This window comes from Sorex fumeus, unplaced genomic scaffold (assembly GCF_029834395.1).
Source record: "Sorex fumeus unplaced genomic scaffold, SorFum_2.1 ptg000164l, whole genome shotgun sequence".
Classification (NCBI taxonomy): Eukaryota; Metazoa; Chordata; class Mammalia; order Eulipotyphla; family Soricidae; genus Sorex; species Sorex fumeus.
In genome coordinates this window covers 115,328-133,737 of record NW_026606221.1, presented here as the reverse complement: position 1 = coordinate 133,737, position 18,410 = coordinate 115,328, and the positions used below count along the sequence as shown (strand labels likewise).

Genomic DNA, 18,410 nt, shown 5'->3' with positions numbered 1-18,410 from the left:
ACAACATTCGTGGCCGGAGCCATAGCACAGCGGGGAGGGTGTCTGCCTTGCACGCGGCTGACCCGGGTTCAATTCCAGCATCCCACAGGGTCCCCCAAGCACCGCTAGGAGTGATTCCTGAGTGCATGAGCCAGAAGTAATCCCTGAGCATAACCAGGTGGGACCCCAAAAAGCAAAAAAATAAATAAATAAAATAAAGAATAAAGCAACAGGGGCTGGAGCGATAGCACAGCAGGGGGGTAGAGTGTTTGCCTTACACACGGCCCGACCCGGGTTCGATTCCCAGCATCCCATAGTGTCCCCCGAGTATGGCCAGGAGTAATTCCTGAGTGCATGGACCAGGAGTAACCCCTGTGCATCGCCGGGTGTGACCCAAAAAACAAAAAAAAATTTTTTTCTTAAAAATAAAGCAACAACATTCAGGGAGCTTTCGTGTTTGTACCAGTTTTTTTTGTTTGTTTGTTTGTTTTGGTTTTTTTTTTTTTGCTTTTTGGGTCACACCCAGCGATGCTCAGGGGTTCCTCCTGGCTCTGCACTCAGGAATCACTCCTGGCAGTGCTCGGGGGACCCTATGGGATGCTGGGAATCGAACCTGGGTCGGCCGCATGCAAGGCAAATGCCCTACCCGCTGTGCTATTGCTCCAGCCTGTTTGTACCAGTTTTGGAGCAAGCGTGGAGATCCAGGGTCCGTTGCTTGCCACTTGCCCCTCCTTCATGGCAAGTGGCCATGGGGGGGGGGGGGCGGGCAAGGGCTGTCCCTGCTGTTTCGTCTCCCTGGGAGTTCTTGTTACACAACAGTCAAGCAGATTGTGGGTATGAAAGGCTGGGACCAAGTTAAAAACATTCCAGTTAACCAGTTTTTTTTTTTAAATTATATACAGGAATGTACTGAGTTTTTGGGCATCTGAGTTATGGGAAATGGAAACTTTCAACTTTTTTTTTTTTTTGCTTTTTGGGTCACACTTAGCGATGCCCAGGGGTCACTTCCTGGCTCTGCACTCAGGAATCACTTCTGGCGGTGCTCGGGGGACCCTATAGGGTGCTGGGGATCGAACCCAGGTCAGCCGCGTGCAAGGCAAATGCCCGCCCCACTGTGCTATCGCTCCAGCCCCAGCTTTCAAAATGTAAAAAATCCACCATCCCTGTGTCGTTGGAACAAATCCGAACGTGAAAAGAAGGCCTTGTGGCAAGCCCACACGAAGGCCTGTCTACAGTACCTGGTTGGTTCTACCGCGTTTGTATTCGCAAAACAGGACATTGACAACGCCAGCATTTAGACAGAGAACTACCATACAAGCAATAGGGCGCTTACCATGCACACGGCCAACCTGGGTTCGATCCCCAGCATCCCATAGGGTCCCCGAGCACCAAGAGGAGTGATTCCTGAGTGCAGAGCCGGGAGTCAGCCCTGACCTTCGCCAGAGGTGGACCAAAAACCAAAATGAAAAAAAAAAAAATAACTTTTTGCCTTCTAGGGGCTGGAGCGATAGCACAGTGGTATGGTGTTTGCCTTGCACACAGTCAGCCCGGCCGAGCTGGGTTCAATTCCTCCACCCCTCTCTGAGAGCCCGGCAAGCTACCGAGAGTATCTTGCCCACGCAGCAGAGCCTGGCAGCTACCCGTGACGTATTCGAGATGCCAAACACAGTAACAACAAGTCTCAAAAAAATGGAGATGTTACTGGGCCCCCTCGAGCAAATCGATGAACAATGGGAGGACAGTGACAGGACATATATATACACACACACATATATATTTTTATTTTTATCTATGTATTATTTTGCTTTTTGGGTCACACTGGGTAATGCCCAGAGACGACTCCTGGCTCTGCACTCAGTAATTTATTTATTGCTTTTTTTTGGGGCGGGGACATACCTGGCGATGTGGGACCCTATGGGATGCCGGAAATCGAATCCAGGTCACCAGCACACAAGGCAAATGTCCTCCCCACTGTGCTATCGCTCCAGCCCCTCTATACACAAGTTTTTGGGGTTGTTTTTTGGTTTTGTTTTTGTTTTTTTGGGAGGGGCAGGGAGGTGGGAAGTGCCTGTGCGTTATTTGGTGCTGGGGAGTTGGGGGTGCTTCACCTGCCTGGCCTGGCCAACCATTAGGCATCAAGGGCAACTGGAAGCTTCCTGGGCCAGGGACGGGCATGAATCTTGCTGCCCCTTACCAGATCATTCTGACACAGGTTCTAGTCGTGCCAGGTCAGAATTCTGGTTTCACCCCAGGCTTTCACTTTTTCTTTTTTCAGAGGTCTTTTTTTATAGTCAGGTCTTTTTTTTATAGTCAGAGACTATAAAACCCAGCTCCCAGAAGCGCGTGGCCACAATTGCGGCCACGTGACATCTTATCATCTCATTCCTACTTTGGACAAACTGGCAGGTTACCGAATGTAACCTGCCCACATGGCAGAGTCTGGCAAACTCCCCGTGGCGTCCCCAATATGCCAAATACCAGTAACAATGATGGGTCTCACTCTCCTAACCCTGAAAGAGCCTTGAAAATGGCACTTAAAAAAAAAAATCAGGGCTAGGATGAAGGAGACGTTATTGGGGCCTGCTCGAGGCAATTGACGAATAACAGGATGATTGTTATTTTTGATTTGTGATTTTTTTGATTTGTGATTTTTTGAATTGTGATTTTTTTTTCCTTTTCTTGGGTCCCACCTGGCAATGCTCAGGGGTTACTCTGCACTCAGGAAATCATCCTGGCAGTGCTCAGGGGACCACATGAGATGCCGGGGATTGAACCCAGGTTGACTGCGTACAAGGCCGACACCCTCCTTGTGCTATTGCTCCAGCCCATCCTAAAGGTCTTAAAAGCAAAAATAGGGCTGGAGCGGTAGCACATAGTAGGGCGTTTGCCTTGCACGTGGCCGACCCGGGTTCGATTCCCAGCATCCCATATGGTCCCCTGAGCACCGCCAGGGATAATTTCTGAGTGCAGAGCCAGGAGGAACCCCTGTGCATCGCCAGGTGCGACCCAAAAAGCAAAAAAAGCAAAAAAAAAAAAGCAAAAATATTAAAATATTGTATGGCTACAGGTAAATTGTGTTAGTGCCAGCTTGCTAGTAAAATGTCAGGAAGCAAACTAAGACCAGCCAAGGAGTTATACCCTACTCGGATCAGTGCCACAAGATCACGACCATCCTGTTGTTCGTCGATTTCCTCAAGCAGGCACCAGTAACGTCTCCTTCGTCCTAGCCTTGAGATTTTAAAAGAGCCATTTCAGTGCTCTTTCAAGATTAGGAGAATGAGACCCATCATTGTTACTGATATTTGGCATATTGGGTACGACACGGGAAGTTTGCCAGACTCTGCCGTGCTGGCAGGATACTTTTGGTAGCCTGCCAGGTTCTCCAAAGGGAAAAATAAGATAATAAGATGTTGCACGGCCGCAAATGCGGCCACATGCTCCTGGGAGCTGGGTTTATAGTCTCTGCTGCGTCTTGGCCGTTGATGGGACCAACCTGGCGCTGGTGGCAGCTGGTGGGTGTGACGCCTACCTACTGGAAGATGGGGGGGGGGGTCTGGGTGGAGAAGGCCCAGTCCCAATCCGAGTAGGCTTGGAGACCTCAGCCCCGGGACCCGCATGCCTGGGTTCCTCTGCCAGTTCTTTCATGCATGAGGCCCGTCCGGACGTGTGGAGAGTGGTCCCAGCATGATCGTGGCTGGCTCCAGAGGTCCTCAGCTGCTGGGGCTCTGCTCGGGACAGGGTGGAGGGGGAGAGAGAAACTCAACCCTCCCCCCTCCAAGGGGCCCCGGTGAGGACAGGCAGGCGCGGGGCCAGGAGACTCTGCCGGATCGGTGCCATTTTATTTATTTTTTTACTTGGTGGGTCACATCCAGTTGATGCACAGGGTTTACTCCTGGCTCAAGAGCAGCGTTCCCGCCCCCCCACCCCCCCACCCCCCGCTGTTTTATGGCTCTGGGAAAAGTCCGTTTCCCAAGAAAATGCCAAACCTCAGTCACTCCCAGGCCAGTTTAAAGGTCTCTGGAGCTGACCCCAGAGACACCCCCCTCCCAGAACTCCCCGTGGGCTGGCTTTGGGCACTGACTCACCCGCCTCCCCCCACCCCTCCTCCTCCCAAGCAGGGCTGGCTCCCTGGGCATTTAAGCGTCGGCAGAGCCGGGGCATGAAGCAGTGAACTGCTCTAGGAGGCGGTGCTCGCTGCAGCCCAGATGCCCGTGATGCTGTTTCTGCTGCTGGCCCTGGTGCCACGGGCGCTGGGGGCCCACCAGGCCGGCAACCAGAGCAGCCTGTGCCAATGCACCTTCTCAGTGACCGGGCCCCCTGGGTCCCTCTGCCCCGAGCCAGGAGAGGCTTCGCCGGCCGTGCAGTCCCTGCAGAGAGTCAGTGGCATCCAGCATGGGGAGCTCGAGGCCCTCCGTGTCCGCCTCGGCTCCCTGGAGAGGCGGGTGCAGCGGCTGACTTCGAAGCAGGCTGCCCGGCCCCGGGAGAGCCAGGCGGGGCCGCTGGTGGCGCTGGCCACGCTGAGGAGAGAGAGGACGCAGCTGGAGACCAGGGCCAGGCGGCTGCAGGAGGCCTATGGCCGGCTGCTGAGGGGCAAGACGGAGCTGCAGGAGGCCACCCGGGGGCGGAGACGTGACCGGAGTCCCCAGGCCTCTGAGGACGCGACTCCAGGCTCCAGGGAAGGTGAGGAGGGGTGCAGGGCACCTGGCTATGGGTGGGCCCTCCCGGCCCATCTTGCTTGCTGTAGGGATTCATCCAACTCAGCCCCAAGCCTCCTTCTCCAGAGTTCTGTCTGGGGCCTGCCTTCGAAGACAAAAATCCAGGGGCTGGAGCGATAGCACAGCTTGGAGGGCATTGGCCTTGCATGCGACCGACCCGGGTTCGATCCCCGGCATCCCATAGGGTCCCCCGAGCACCGTCAGGAGTGATTCCTGAGTGCAGAGCCAGGAGTCAGCCCTGGGCATCGCTGGGTGTGACCAAAAAAAAAAAAATGTCACAGCAGATGTCGCAAGGAAAATCAATTTCTAGAATTGGATCGCGTGACTGGAAAGGACAGATGCACCCGAAACCATGTTGTGTCATGTGAGCCTGCTGCTGGTCCCCATTAGTACCGGAAGCTGTGAGGGAGGACACCGTCGTGACAGAAGTAGCCGGGTGTTACTGACGGGGGGGGGGGGGCGCGAGAGAGGGCTTCCGTGGGTCATCCCCTTCCATCACACAGAAAGGCACCTGCCCCCCGAAGTCATGATCAGTACGCAAGTCCGAAGGGAATCTTTGAGATCTTTCTGTAGCTGGGAGGGCATTTGCCTGGCATACGGCCGACCCGGGTTCGATTCCCAGCATCCCATAGGGTCCCCCGAGCCCCGCCAGGAGTGATTCCTGAGGGCAGAGCCAGGAGTCAGCCCTGAGCATCACTGGGTGGGACTCAAAAGAAAGAAAAGAGACAGAGAGAAAGAAAGAAAAAGAAAGAAAGAAAGAAAGAAAGAAAGAAAGAAAGAAAAAGAAAGGAAAGAAAGAAAGAAAGAAAGAAAGAAAGGAAGGAAGGAAGGAAGGAGAAGGAAGGAAGGAAGGAAGGAAGGAAGGAAGGAAGGAAGGAAGGAAGGGAGGGAGGGAGGGAGGGAGGGAGGGGGAGGGGCTGGAGTGATAGCACAGCAGGTAGGGCATCTGCCTTGCATGCAGCTGACCCGGGTTCGATTCCCAGCATCCCATAGGGTCCCCCCGAGCCCCGCCAGGAGTGATTCCTGAGGGCAGAGCCAGCCCTGAGCAACGCCGGGTGTGACCCCAAGAGCAAAATAAAATTTTTAAAATGAATTAAAATTGGCTTTCCAGGGCCATAGTGATAGCACAGCGGGGAGGGCGTTGGCCTTGCACGCGGTCAACCCGGGTTCGATCCCCAGCACCCCATATGGTCCCCTGAGCACCGCCAGGAGCAATTCCTGAGTGCAGAGCCAGGAGGAACCCCTGAGCATCGCCAGGCATGGCCCCCAAAGCAAAAACAAGCCAAGACAGAAGTCCAGGCAGGGGGGAACCCTGGAGAGGGAGGGGCTAGCCTGCTTTCCTGCCATCTTCTGTTCTGGGGCTTTTTGTAGCTTCTGGCTATGAAAGCGACAATGGATCATCTGGTGGTGACAGTCTGCGGGTCCTTTTGGAGCCCACAGCTGGCAGTGCTTGGGGGCTACTCCTGGGGGTCTCGGGGCACGTGTGAGGCAAGCCCCTCTCTGTGCAGTGAAAACACCCGGAGATACACAGATACGGCACTGTGGGTGGGGAGGGTGACAGCGAGAGGACCCCCCCCCCCAAGCAGGAGAGGCAGTAAGGAGGGTGGGGGGCAGCCCACGGGGGCGGGGGTCCCTTCTGAGTGTGATTTATTTTTACTTTTTGGGTCACACCCGCTGATGCTCAGGGATTAGTCCTGGCTCTGCACTCAGGAGTTACTCTGGTGGTGCTCAGGGGACCCCATGGGATGCTGGGAATCGAACCTGGGTCAGCCACGTGCAAGGCAAACACCCTACCCACTGTACTATCACTCCAGCCCCTGCTGAGTGTGATCTTGCAGGGTGGCGGGTGGGCATGTCCAGAGGCCCCAGAGTGAAGGCACCCAGCTGTGGCCCCAGCGACACGCGTGTCCCCTCTGACCAAGCAGAGGCCAGCAGAGAGGCACGGGGGTCCCACCCGGCAGAATGGCCTTGAGCACAGGTCCCACCGGGATGCCCCCTACCAAGTTGCACTGTGCCCCCAGGGAGAGTTCCCAAAGGTCCCCGAGGGTCCGGTGTGGCCCAGGTCTCCTCCTCCCGTGCCCACTCTCTCCCCACATCCAGTTTTTAGGTGGGATCCGGAAAACTTGAAGCCCCAGGAGCTGAAGTCTGGGCAGAAGGAGCTTCCCGCTTCGGGAACCGCAGGAACCCCGGAGGGCCGCCTGGAGGTGGCGGCAGCAGTGGACCCGGGTAGGCAGCTCCTATCCCTGCCCCTGCCTCGGGTTCCCCCGGAGCTCGAACCCGGGGCCCCGAGTGAAGTGTAGGCTGCAGCGGCCTCGTCTGGGTGGGGAAACTGCAGACATGTAGGGCAGGGCCGAGGCCCCCGGGGGCAAGTAAGGCGTGTGGATGGGGGACCCGTGGCCCCCCACACACCCAAGACCACGTGGCGGGCGGGCACGGGTGTGGCCGTCAACTTTGCCTTTGACACAGGATCGGGCCAGCGCTGGAGCCCCGACCAGAACCACTAGGGCGACACCAGCACGATCCACCACAACCCCCGCGGCTGTTCGGCTGGGACAAGAGCCACGTGGTCACCTGCGACGTGCGCCTCTCCACCAAGTGACCGGCCGGCCCTGCCCCCCACGCGAGAACCTTCTCCGGCACCGTGGAGAACCGTGGCTGGGGAGGGACGGGCCCAGGTGCACTGTGTGGGGTGGGGGTGGGGGTGGGTGCTGGTAATTCTTGTCACCGACTGTCAGCTGAGTATCACTTCAAGGCAAGGCCTGGCAGTGTGCAGGGGAGGCTGACGTGCCGGCTCCTGCTTCCACGCTGCGGCTTCTAGGGAGCTACTTAACCGAGCACTTTCAGGTCTCCTGAAGCCCCGGAGCATCGTGGGCCAGGGCCATGCAGGGAGACCCAGGTGCAGAGTGGGAACCCCGTGGGACGTCAGGGACACCCCAGGCGCGCCCCTCTCATCATTACACTGATTTAAGCCCCCTGCTCCAATAAAAGGATCCGAGCCTGGTCCCCTTCAACTGCGTTTCTGCGAGACGCCAACGTCTACCATTGCCTTGGGGTGGGAGCAAGGGGCCCCTCTCACTCCCCAGGGCAGGGCCGCCTCCCCCGCAACCTCCCCCCAGACTCAGCGGCCGGAGGATGCGTTATTTAGAGAATACTTTATTAGTTTCTGTAATCAAACCCACGTAGATAAGACCTTACATATTTAATACAGTGCGTTTTTACCCCTGTACAAATGGAAAGAGAGAGAGATGTTCCCCGTTTCTAGACCAATATGGCTGTGAATTTCTGTACAATGCCAACCCGAGACGGTAGACTGGGAGACTTTTTTCCAAAGTTGACGGCACAGCTCAAGTTTCCAAAAATTCAAATTATATATATATGTATATATATATATATATTTATATTTATATAAAAAAGACCGATAGCAGGAAGTCACGCATCAATAGCAGCAACAGCGTTTCCAAGTTCTGCAGTCATCTGAACAAATTAAGAGACATCAGCACACTCCATTTAAAAAAAAAAGGGGGAAAAAAAAAGTAAAAAACAAAACCCCAGAAAACAGCAAAGTCCCGTCACTGTGGTGGTACCTGGCACCAATTTTTTTTTTTTTGTCTATCAGCATCTCGACCATCATCTGCAAAGGAAACATTCTAGAATAACGTCATTACAAAGAGCTCTGATACAGCACGGTGACGACACGGGGCGGGGGGAAGGGGGGGGACGCGCAGGCCCATGGGACACTTGATGGGGGTGGACGGCACGGCCTGCGGCCAGGGTTCCCAGGCATTACTGGAGACGTGATTCCACGCGCCCGGGGAACGTGCCCCATGCAACAGGGCGGCTCGCCGCGCCCATCAGCTAAAAACCGTTGGTGTTTTTCTTTCCTTCTTCTTCAAAAGAAAAAAGGTAAAGGGGGCACACAAAAGCCCGACCACTGGGCTGACCGAGACGGCCGCGAGGGGGAGGCCCGAGCACCGGCCACTCGGCGATGACTTGGGGACTTGGGGAGGGACAGCGGCCGCGCGCGGTGGCCGGGTGCCACGCCAGCCGCTACCCCGAGACCAGGGCGCTGTCCCCCAGCACCGGCCGCCCCGGGCGGACAGGCCCGGCTCCTGCAGCGCCTCTGCCCCCCCCGCCCCCGCTCTGGGCTCGGGGTTCGATGAACAGGGACCTGCGCTCGAGGGGGGGGCGGGCGGTCAGTGTCCTCCGCGCCGGCCCGCTGCCCTGCCCGCGCCCCCCCCTTAGGATTTCGGGTCCTCGGTCTTGATGGCCTGAGGCTTGATGGGTCCAGTCCGCACGGGCTTCGGGGCGATGGTGGGCGCGGGCGGCGGCTTCTCCTCCGCCTGGTCGGGGCCCCCCCCGGGGGGGTCGGCCAGAGCGTCCGGGGCCTTGCCGGGGTCACTGTCCACCTTGGGGCCTTTGCCTCCTATCTGTTTGCTCTGCTGCTCGGAGAAGAAGCGCTGCGTGGACTGAAGAACCTCTGCTCTCTGCTTGGCCTTAAGGGGAGAAAGGACAGCGGCTGCAGCCCGCGCCCGGCCGGACCCAGCGCAGCGTCCGACGGCTCGGCTCGCGCTGCCCCGGCCCCCACCACCGCGGCGAGCGGCCCCCGAAGCTGCCGCGGCTTCAGAGCTCGGCCGCCCCGCGCTCGCCCGACTGACACGTCTCAGAGGCAACAGACACTGGTCTACGGAAACGGAAAGGAGGCGCTCATTCGCGGCATTACCAACACCTAGGACCATAGGTCTTGTGGCTGGGTCCTCTTCCCACTGGCCTCTTCTGCAGGAGAAGAGCATCAGAAATTAGTACCCGCCGGCTCCGGCCGCTGACGCTGACCTACCGCGCCCTGCGCTGCTCCGGGGGCTCCTCGGGCCGCCCCCCGCCCCCGGAACTGCCCCTCTGGAGTCAGGGGCCGGAGCACAACCAGACAGACGCCGGCCGCCGAGACGCCGGCCCGCCTGCGCCGTCTCCTGGCGGGAGGGGACCGGGAGCCGCTGGCTCGACGCTCCCCGGGGACCCTAGCGAGCGGGTCGGCCCGCCCCCGCCCCCGCCCCCCCGCCGCCGCGCGGCCAGCACCTCTGCTCTAGCCTCATCTGCTGCACGGTGACAGTCGCCGCCGAGACCGGGGTCCCGAGTGCCTCTGAGTGCCGCGTCGCCCCCGCACACGCCCCGCGGGACCCATCCACAGCCCTCACACCGCCGGGATCAGAGCCGAAGCTGGGGAGGACGGAGGGGCGCGGGGAGGAGGGCGGCCAGGAAGGGGGAGAGGAAAAAAAAAACAAAGGAAACGAAAGGAAAGGAAAGGAAAGGAAAGGGCGGGGTGGGGGGAGCCTAGAACAGCAATTCAGGTTATGTTCTCCTTCCCAAAAATAAAAAAAAAAAAAAAAAAAAAAAAAAAAAGGTAAAAGTAGCTGCTAACCTCAGATTCCCTCATGGACTTTTATCAGCAATTTATCTGGCCAGATGTAAAAATGCTACTTTGTTACTAAACCAATTAAAAAACAAAAAACCAAAACCAAAAAACTCAACAATGAAATAAAAAAAAAAAAATAAAAGGAAAAAAGTGGTGGGAGAGGATGGGAAGGGAGGGGGTTTAAAAAAAAAAAAAAAAAAAAAAAAAAAAAAAAGGGCACGAATGGAAGCGGGCAGCTCGGTGGAGGGCCAAGACAACACCTGGACGTGCGGTCACAGTCCAGAGGCATTTCCGACACGGGTCGAGACAGACGCTCGCTCTGCTGGCCGTCACAGTGTACTAACCTTCATGTCCTGTTCAGCCTTCAACGCAGCCTGGGCCGGATCCCCTCGGGCGCCAGGGAGGGACCCGCAGGGGCCCCTGGCTGCGAGTGGCAAGCGAGCATGACTCAGGGGGCCTGTGGCGAGCGGAGGAGCCATCGGACTGGCCAGGGCCATTGGCGGCCGCTGCACAGGCGCTGGGAAGGTGTTAGTATGTGGGGCTCTTACCAATGGAGGGACCAGGTTAGGCTGAGAGAGAATCTGAGTGAAAAAAACAAAACATACAACATCGAACTGTTAAAAAAAAAAAAAGAAAAAAATTAAAAAAAAAAAAAAAAAAGAAGAAAACGGCCAACCAGGAGCGGGTCGGCTTATCCCAGAGTCACCTGCACGGGGAGGCGGCCGGCTCGGGCCGCCGGGCTCTCGGGACCAACCCCCGGGCCAGGCTCGGTAGGAGCCCCCGCGGGCAGGGCCGCTCGGGCCGGCTCGGAGGGAGGCGGGGAGGCCAGGCGCAGGGCATCCTTCACACACACAGCGGCGAAGAGGCACACACCTAGCGCACACACACTCGGAGGAGACGGGCACGGTGCGGACGCCACAGAGCTGTTTCTCGGGAACCGCCTCGTCCGTGAGACGGGCCGCTCCCTTCCGTCCTGCCTCCCGCGCGAGCAGCCACGGGAAGCAAAGCCAAGCCCTGGCGATTCCTCCCAGCACACAGTTCCCTGAAGCTCCGGGACCCCGGGGGGTGGGGGCGAGGGGGGGAGGTCCACTCTGGCAGGACCGGGAGCACAGGCAGAGCTACGTGGGGCCCCGGGGCGCGCCTCCGGCGGCAGCCCCACCGCTGCCCTACAGCTGTCGGACCTCGCGAGGTCACGCAGTGCCACGGAGGACGCCTCTCCTCACACCTGGGCCTCTAAGCTGGCTCCCGGGGGGCCAGAGCATCACGCAGAGACTTAGCCGGACTAGAACGCTTGCAGGTAAACAGTTTCTCACTCGGATCTGCCCACCTGGGGTGCAAACTGTGTAGGAAATGGCTGGGTCATTCTCACAGTGGCGGGGGCTGACTGGAACTGCTTCTGATAGACAAGGCCGCTCATTTTGCCGGACTGGCTGTTCGGACTTGTGGAAGTAGCCCTTGGAGAGAACCGTCGCTGGTCAGTACGAGGCACCGAGGCCGCGCTCGGCGGCGGGAGGGCTCGCGGGGAGGTCGGCCCGCTCGGTGGCTGACCACACCCGACCCGGGGAGGGAGGGAGCGAACGTGGCAGGAGACGGGGAGGGCGGGCGGGCGGGCGAGAGAGGAAGCCAGCACCGTGTGCCCGGGAGGGAACGGTTTTCTAGAAACACAGCACAACGTTACATTCCTAACGACCCGGACGGAGCTCGGCGCCTGCCCTGGACGCGCCGCGAGTGGCGTGAACGCGCGTTTTACCGGAAGGGGCTGGCGGCGGCGGCGCTGCTCCGGCCGCTGATGGGTGGCGTGCCCGGCTTCATGTCCATGCCGCTCCCGAAGGCCTTCAGGTCCATCTCGGACATCTGAGGAGAGGCCCAACGTGAGCGAGCGGAGGGGCCCGCACCCAGGCTGGCTGCGGGCGGGCACAGGGCTGTTCCTGCATCCCACAGGCTGAGCGCCACGCCCAGTGCTCTGCGCCTGGGGACTGTATAGCCGAGAGCAAAGGGCCTCGGGAAGGCTCAAGGCACCGCGGGACGCGGGGGTTGGAGAGCTCAGTGGGCTGGGCTCGAACCCGAGCTTGAGATGGCCAGTCAGATCCACCCACGGAACCGATGGGTCCCCGGGGCTGCGGCCCTGCCAGGCCAGGAGCGACTCCCGAGCACTGTCAGGCGTGGCCCCCCCCCCCCCCCCCCCGAGAGAAACTTCCGCAGGATGAATTCTCGGTTCTCCAGTTAACAGGGGGTGGGCTGCGGCTAAGACACCAGTAGCCGCGAGAGATCCCCGCGCCACTCACCTTGCCTGTGGCCATCATGCTGTGCTGCGGGCCCGCAGGGATGAGCCCCCGGAAGGGCTGGCTCACGGGGGCCGGCCGGCTCACACCCTGGGCCTGGGCGGGTGGGCCGTGCTGGAGCGGCGGCTGCATGGTCTGCTGCAGCGCGATCAGGGGCTGCCCCGTGGAGCCGAAGCTCGGCAGGGAGAGCTGGGACGCGGGCAACGGCACCGTGACCTGGACAGGAAGCAGGGACACTGTCGCCACCCGCTGTCCCCGTGGAACCCCCTCCCAGCCCCAGGCGAGAGCTCGGACACGGGCCAGCGGCCTTCGAGTCTGCACCGCGGCCGGGCAACCACCACTCTTCCCTATGCTCAAGGTGCAGGGCCGAGTAACAGGAGGAAAAAAACGCAGTGGCCTAAACGCCAACGGGTCTGTAAGTTAACCCGCAGCCCACGTCAGAGAAAACACAGGGTACAACAGAACTTCAGCAGTTAGGCCTGGTCCAAATCAACACTAACAAGAAAAATAACCCTTTCCGTTTCCATACAAACGGCATTCAACCTGACCCTCAGTGAGGTCCTCGTGAAAAGCCTCCCCTAAAACAGGAACCAAAGAGTCAGGACAGAGGACCCGAAAGGCTGCTCCTCCCACGCCCACCAGCTGACCGGGGATCCAGCCCTGCCATGTCAGAGCGCCCCCGCCCCATCATGAAGGGGCCCCCCCACCCCGCAGAAGACAGACACCCTCGTCAATGGCATTTCTCGACCCATTTCCCAAAGGCGCCTACGCCCGGCCTCCCCATGACCCGCTGTCCATCCTCCCGGAGAACGGCCCTGACTGGGGGGGCGGCCGGGGCCACAGCCCCAGGACACTCCCGAACCCGCAGGGGCGCCCCCCAAACCACCCAACCACCGACACCACCACAACAATGAAAAAGAAAACGGAGGAAATTTACCATGCCACAGTTTACCTGCTGCAGAGCACTGGGCGACTGGGCAGTGTTGTAGAAGTTGGTCTGGCCAGGCTGCTGGACTTGCCCCGAGTAGAGCGTGGAGGCCTGGGTGAGATTCGCTCTCGCCTAGGAGTGGCAGAGAGCGCGGTGAGACGGCCGAACGCGCGGGGCCAGAGTGAAGAGGAGACCCCCGCCTTTCCCCAGGGGCGGTGGTGGGCCGTGCCTCACCTGGAGAAGGTGCGTGTCGATCAGCTGGGACCCCCCGAGCCCGGAAGCCTGGCCCAGCTGGTGTTCGTACAGGATGGGGATGGGCTGAGTGCTGGACGTCTGCTGAAAGGCGAGGCCCGCTGGGGCCTTGGCCAGCTCCTGGTGCTGGACGGCCGGGAAGCTGTGCATGGCCGTGCCGGATAGGACCACGGACGGCTGCGAGAGGCCGCTCTGCATGAAGGCCGGCTGCGACCTGGGCGGGCGGCAGGGGCCGGGGGTCAGCCGCTACCCCAGCCAGGGCACACGGCGCCCAGGAGCCGCCAGGATGCCGCCGCCTTCCCCACGGGCCCCAGGGTCCGGGGTTCCAGGCCCACCACCAAGGGCTAACTCTGGGGGGCGCGTTCCGGCCACCCCAGGGGGCTGGGGAGACACCAAGCACCCGGGGGCGCGCGGACGCGACTCCCACCTGTAAGGCTGCAGTGAAGAGCTGAACAACTCCTGAGCCTGCGAGACGGCGGGGCCGGCCCCCAGGCTCAGCTGGGTCTGACCCTGCAGTGGCGCGTAGATGGGAATGGGGATCTGCTGCACGGACGCCGGCTGCGGGGACACAGGAGGCCATGGGACAGGGCACGCGCCGCGCACACACGCCTCAGCCCGGCACGCACCCCACACAGCACTTCGAGATGGAAACCGCCAGGAAACGGCTTCCTCTGGACAAGCAAGATTCCGCCCGAGTCATGAGCTCGCCGGCTGCGTGATCGCGCTCAGACCCGGGACACGCAGGCCTGCCTCCTGGGGACCCTCTGGGATGCCGGGGATCGAACCCGGGTCGGCCGCGTGCAAGGCGAATGCCCTTCCCGCTGTCCTCCCGCTCCGGGCCCCGTCAGGGTGCTCACCTGCGAGAGGCCGGGCTGGAAGCCCTGCTGCTGGGCCAGGGACGGCGGCGCCAGGCGGGCGTGCTGCGTGTTGAACAAGTGACTTGTGTCGCTGATGTAGAAGGCGGGGATCTGAGCTGTGAAACCAGCAGAAGAACCAGCGGTGAGGGCACATGCCAGAATCCCCCGACAGAAAAATACCCGCAGATGTTCTGCAGCGGATTGCACGGCAGTTAGCCTCATCCAACAGCCAGAGCTTCCGGTCACCACGGGACAGGACCCAATGTGGGCAACCACCTGGACCAGGATTCAGCAGTTTTCCCAAAGAATTTTCACAATCGAGGATTTGGCACAGATTCTAAGTAAGTTCCTATATACTTTACAAATGTGCTAGATCTTCTGATCAGATGCTTCAGAGTACGCCCAGGGTGTTTTTAACTTGGCACCAACAATGAACGCCCATAAATTAACACCAAACGCATCTCGAATAATAACTCCATCCGCACGGATGTCCTAGCTCCAAGACTGTCCCGGAACAAGGTCTCAAATAAGGATCCTGGTGAACCAACCGGTGGCAGGTGCCGTGTCGGAGGCGACCTGGGCCAGCCCCCGAGCACTGGACCACCCTGGGTGGGCCCCCAAGGGGGACACACGCCCCAACACTGTCCTAGACGGCCCGAGGGTGCCACCCCCGTCTGTCTGGCCCACGGCACAGGGTCCCGGCGGGGCGGGGCGGGGGCCTCACCTGGGGCAGCCGACTGCGGCACGTAGACCTGCGGCGCCTGCTGCTGCTGGGGGAGCAGGGGGGGCACGCAGCCCAGCTGGGCGAAGTGGCTGGCGGAGGGCAGGCTGCCGCTTTGCAGCTGCTGCGGCTTCACCTTGCAGATGTTGGGCGGGTCCGACGTGCTCGTCGACTTGGTGCTCAGGGAAGAGGTAGTGTAGGTGCCGGCTCCTGGCGGCGAGGGCGGCGCGGTCAGCGACCCAGTCCCGCCCGGAACCGGGGACTCCGGCCACCCCCACCTGGCCGGCCTGCCCCGGAGCCCCCCCGCACGCTGTGCCAGGGGACTCGGTCACCGAACTGGGAAGAGCACCCAGGCTGGGGCAGGACTCCTGAGCACTGCTGGGGGCAGCCCAACCCAAATCACTTTTTATTTTGTGGGTCCCACCCGGCGATGCTCAGGGCTGACTCCTGGCTCTGCACTCAGGACTCACTCCTGGCGGTGCTCGGGGGACCCTATGGGATGCCGGGGATCGAGCCCGGGTCGGCTGCGTGCCAGGCACACGCTCCGGTCCCCCAAGTCTATCACTACGTACTATCAACGCCAAACACAGTAACAGGCAGGCCACGTAACCCACGATCAGTGAGCAGAGGGACTGCAACGACTGCCGGGAGCGCCCCCCACCCTTCCCCCCCGAGGGCCCTTCTGGCATCCTTCCAGAGGAGAAGCCAGGGGGCTGGCGCCTGGCTCGAACCCCAAGCTCAACCCCACCCGGAGCAGAGCCAGGCCGAGCACCAGAGCCGAGCCCAGTGGAGGGGGGAGGCGGGAAGGGCAGCCAAGCCGCCCCGCAGGACGCCCGGGGGTACCTGAGAGAGACGCGGTGGGCGTGACGGAGGCCACGGGAATCGGGGGCACTGAGGCGCTGGAGAAGGAGCTGTAGCTGCCGGGGCTGGGCCCACTGGCGCTGCTGCTGGCCCCGCTGGCGATGGGCGGCGCCGTGGACGTCACGGGGGAGCCCTTGTCCCGCACGTTGGGAGAGTTCTCCCAGGCCTTGCGCGCCGACTCCATCTGCAAGACGACGGGCGCCTGAGCGAGGGGCGAGGTGACACGGAAGCGAGCCGGGACCGGGCCGCTTCGCCCTTCTCAGCCGGCCAGTGGCGGGCACCTTCTTGGGTCAGCGGCTCCATGGCCGGGGTGAGCGGCAAGGGAACTGGCCCTTCACTTCCGCTGCAGCCCAGAGAACTTTCTGCTCGCTCCTGCAAGCGCTGAGCCGCCCCGTTCCCTTTCTTTCCCTTTTCTCCGTTCTGGGCACACAGTGAGCGACGCTCAGGGCTCGAGCCTGGACCGGTCACTCACGAGGCAACTGCCCCAGCAGGGTCCGGTGGCGCCGGCCTCTCTGAACGGCACCATTTCTACCTGTGGCCAACAGCTGAGTCGGAGCCCTTCATTTCAAGAGAGGCAAACTTTGTCTTAATTTACCTGGAGCTCCTTGGAATTTCCAGAAGATACGTTTAAAGGTGAAACTAGCATGTGAGACTAACTGTGGCAACAAAACATGCAGTCAGCCAATTCTTTTCTTTGGGGGTGGGGTGGGAATGGGCTGCTCACGCAGCAGTGCTCAGGGCTCATTCCTGCCAATGATTCCCATCAGTCCTCAGGATGCCGGGGATCAAACTCGGGTCGGCTGCATGCAGGGTTAGTGCCGTACTGGTTGGACTTAAATCCCTTAAATTCTTGCCACGTCTTTCCCGTTAACCTTGTTCTTATTAACGTTTCAGATCCGGCCTCTGCTTTATCTCCCGCAAGGCCCCACCCGTCTGGACCTGCACCCTGCCAAGCGAGAAGCACATCTTGAACTTGAGGAGACGGGCGAAACGCAACTCTCCAGAGGTACCCGGGGAGAAGACGATCGCCAGTCCGGGAGAAGAGACCCCGAGTGCCCCAGAGAAGGTGGCGGGGCCCAGGACAGAGGGGAGGGCGTCTGCCGCACTGGCTCCACCCCCAGCATGACACACTCGGTCCCCTGAGAGCGGCTGGGTGGGGGCGCAGGCTAACCACACCCCCCTGAAAAAAATCTGCAGCAATGACAGGGGGACACTGGGACCCCGAAGCGGGCGCAGAGCTCTGGGGCCAGCACTGGCCACTCTCCTGGCAGGCTGTGGAGCCACACCCCAAGCACGCCCCGCGTTTCCTGAGTGACCGGTGGCAGCAGACAGAACAGCGGACACCCGTTAAGGGCTGCCCCCACCACGCACCAGCAGGCTCTGCACTTGGCCCCGAGGCATCCCAGGCCAAGTGCGCCCGGGCCCTCGGAACAGCGCACGGTTTCTCGATTTCCAGCACCTGGGGCCAAGCAGGGTCTGACCCCCGGACGGCTCTGCTAGCACTTAGCTTACGGGCCCAACCGGTCTACTCTGCTCTTCTCTGGAGAGGATGCGGAACCCACAGGGCACCACGCAGCACGGCCCTGCCCAGGTCTCCAGTCCCGAGAAGATGCTTAAACGCATGTCAAACCTGCTCGCTCCAGGCCGAGTCACCCAGAGTCACTCACCAGCCTAGAGATCAGTGACTGACACAAACTTGCAAAGTAACGTCACTGCAAAAATGCGTTAGTTAAGGCTCAGAGTGAAAGATATAATCAGATTGAAAGAAGCCTAAACCTGATGTTGAAAGTACCCACTGAAACCTTTCGCTCTTATCAAACATTAGCCAGCAAAAAACAACAGCAACAACCACAGCATAAAACCACACCAAAACGTCTTAACTACTGAGAAAAATCACATCCAAATCACTTGCAGTGATCGGTTCCCTCTTAATGGTCTCATTACCACTCCGCACTCATTCAACGCAGACGTGACTTGCAGGGAGAGACTATCAACATCCTCGCACAGCGGTCAGAACTCCAGCCACACTAGCTGGTTTTTTTTGGGGGGGGGGGGGGGTCGCATCTAACACACCCAAACATGACTGAACCCTCAACATGGAATGCACGTGCTCTTCTGAATCATTACTGCGTTCTCCCTAGGGTGCCAGCCAGGCCTCAGGGACTCTGGAACCGGGCGCGAGCCTGATCTCAGGGAGGGACCTGCCGACACCCACGTCCTCAGCCCGGGAAGCAGAGCAATGTTAGTGTGGCCCCTGCATGCAGCCGCCGGCCTGGAGAGCCGGGTGGGGTACCTACCTTGCAGCTGAGGCTGAAGCTCTGCTGGGCGGTCCCCTGCTTAGGGAGGGGCACCTGGAAAGGCAACACAATCACAACCTCGCCACGGCCAGCGCCACGGGCCCAGCCAGG

General features: G+C 60.1%; 2 protein-coding genes across 2 annotated transcripts in view; one reads left to right on the top strand and one right to left on the bottom strand.

Annotated features, from left to right (window-relative positions):
• Window positions 1–4,184: 4,184 nt before the first annotated feature.
• Window positions 4,185–7,198, top strand: MYOC (myocilin). The gene is given in 5 exon segments (XM_056107398.1): window positions 4,185–4,659; window positions 6,795–6,898; window positions 6,985–7,041; window positions 7,044–7,086; window positions 7,089–7,198. Coding segments are annotated over 5 exon segments (789 nt in total).
• A 629-nt stretch (window positions 7,199–7,827) lies between these two features.
• PRRC2C (proline rich coiled-coil 2C) overlaps window positions 7,828–18,410 on the bottom strand; it is a 37,670-nt gene continuing 27,087 nt past the window's right edge. Inside the window, exons 23-33 of the mRNA XM_056107394.1 lie at window positions 15,985–16,186; window positions 15,145–15,351; window positions 14,421–14,536; window positions 13,991–14,121; window positions 13,546–13,777; window positions 13,336–13,443; window positions 12,387–12,599; window positions 11,852–11,955; window positions 11,429–11,555; window positions 10,446–10,682; window positions 7,828–9,187 (exon numbers count right to left, since the gene is read on the bottom strand). Of these exons, the coding sequence (XP_055963369.1) occupies window positions 8,933–9,187; window positions 10,446–10,682; window positions 11,429–11,555; window positions 11,852–11,955; window positions 12,387–12,599; window positions 13,336–13,443; window positions 13,546–13,777; window positions 13,991–14,121; window positions 14,421–14,536; window positions 15,145–15,351; window positions 15,985–16,186 (1,932 nt within the window). The 3' untranslated portion in view covers window positions 7,828–8,932. The remainder of the gene's footprint in view (window positions 9,188–10,445; window positions 10,683–11,428; window positions 11,556–11,851; window positions 11,956–12,386; window positions 12,600–13,335; window positions 13,444–13,545; window positions 13,778–13,990; window positions 14,122–14,420; window positions 14,537–15,144; window positions 15,352–15,984; window positions 16,187–18,410) is intronic.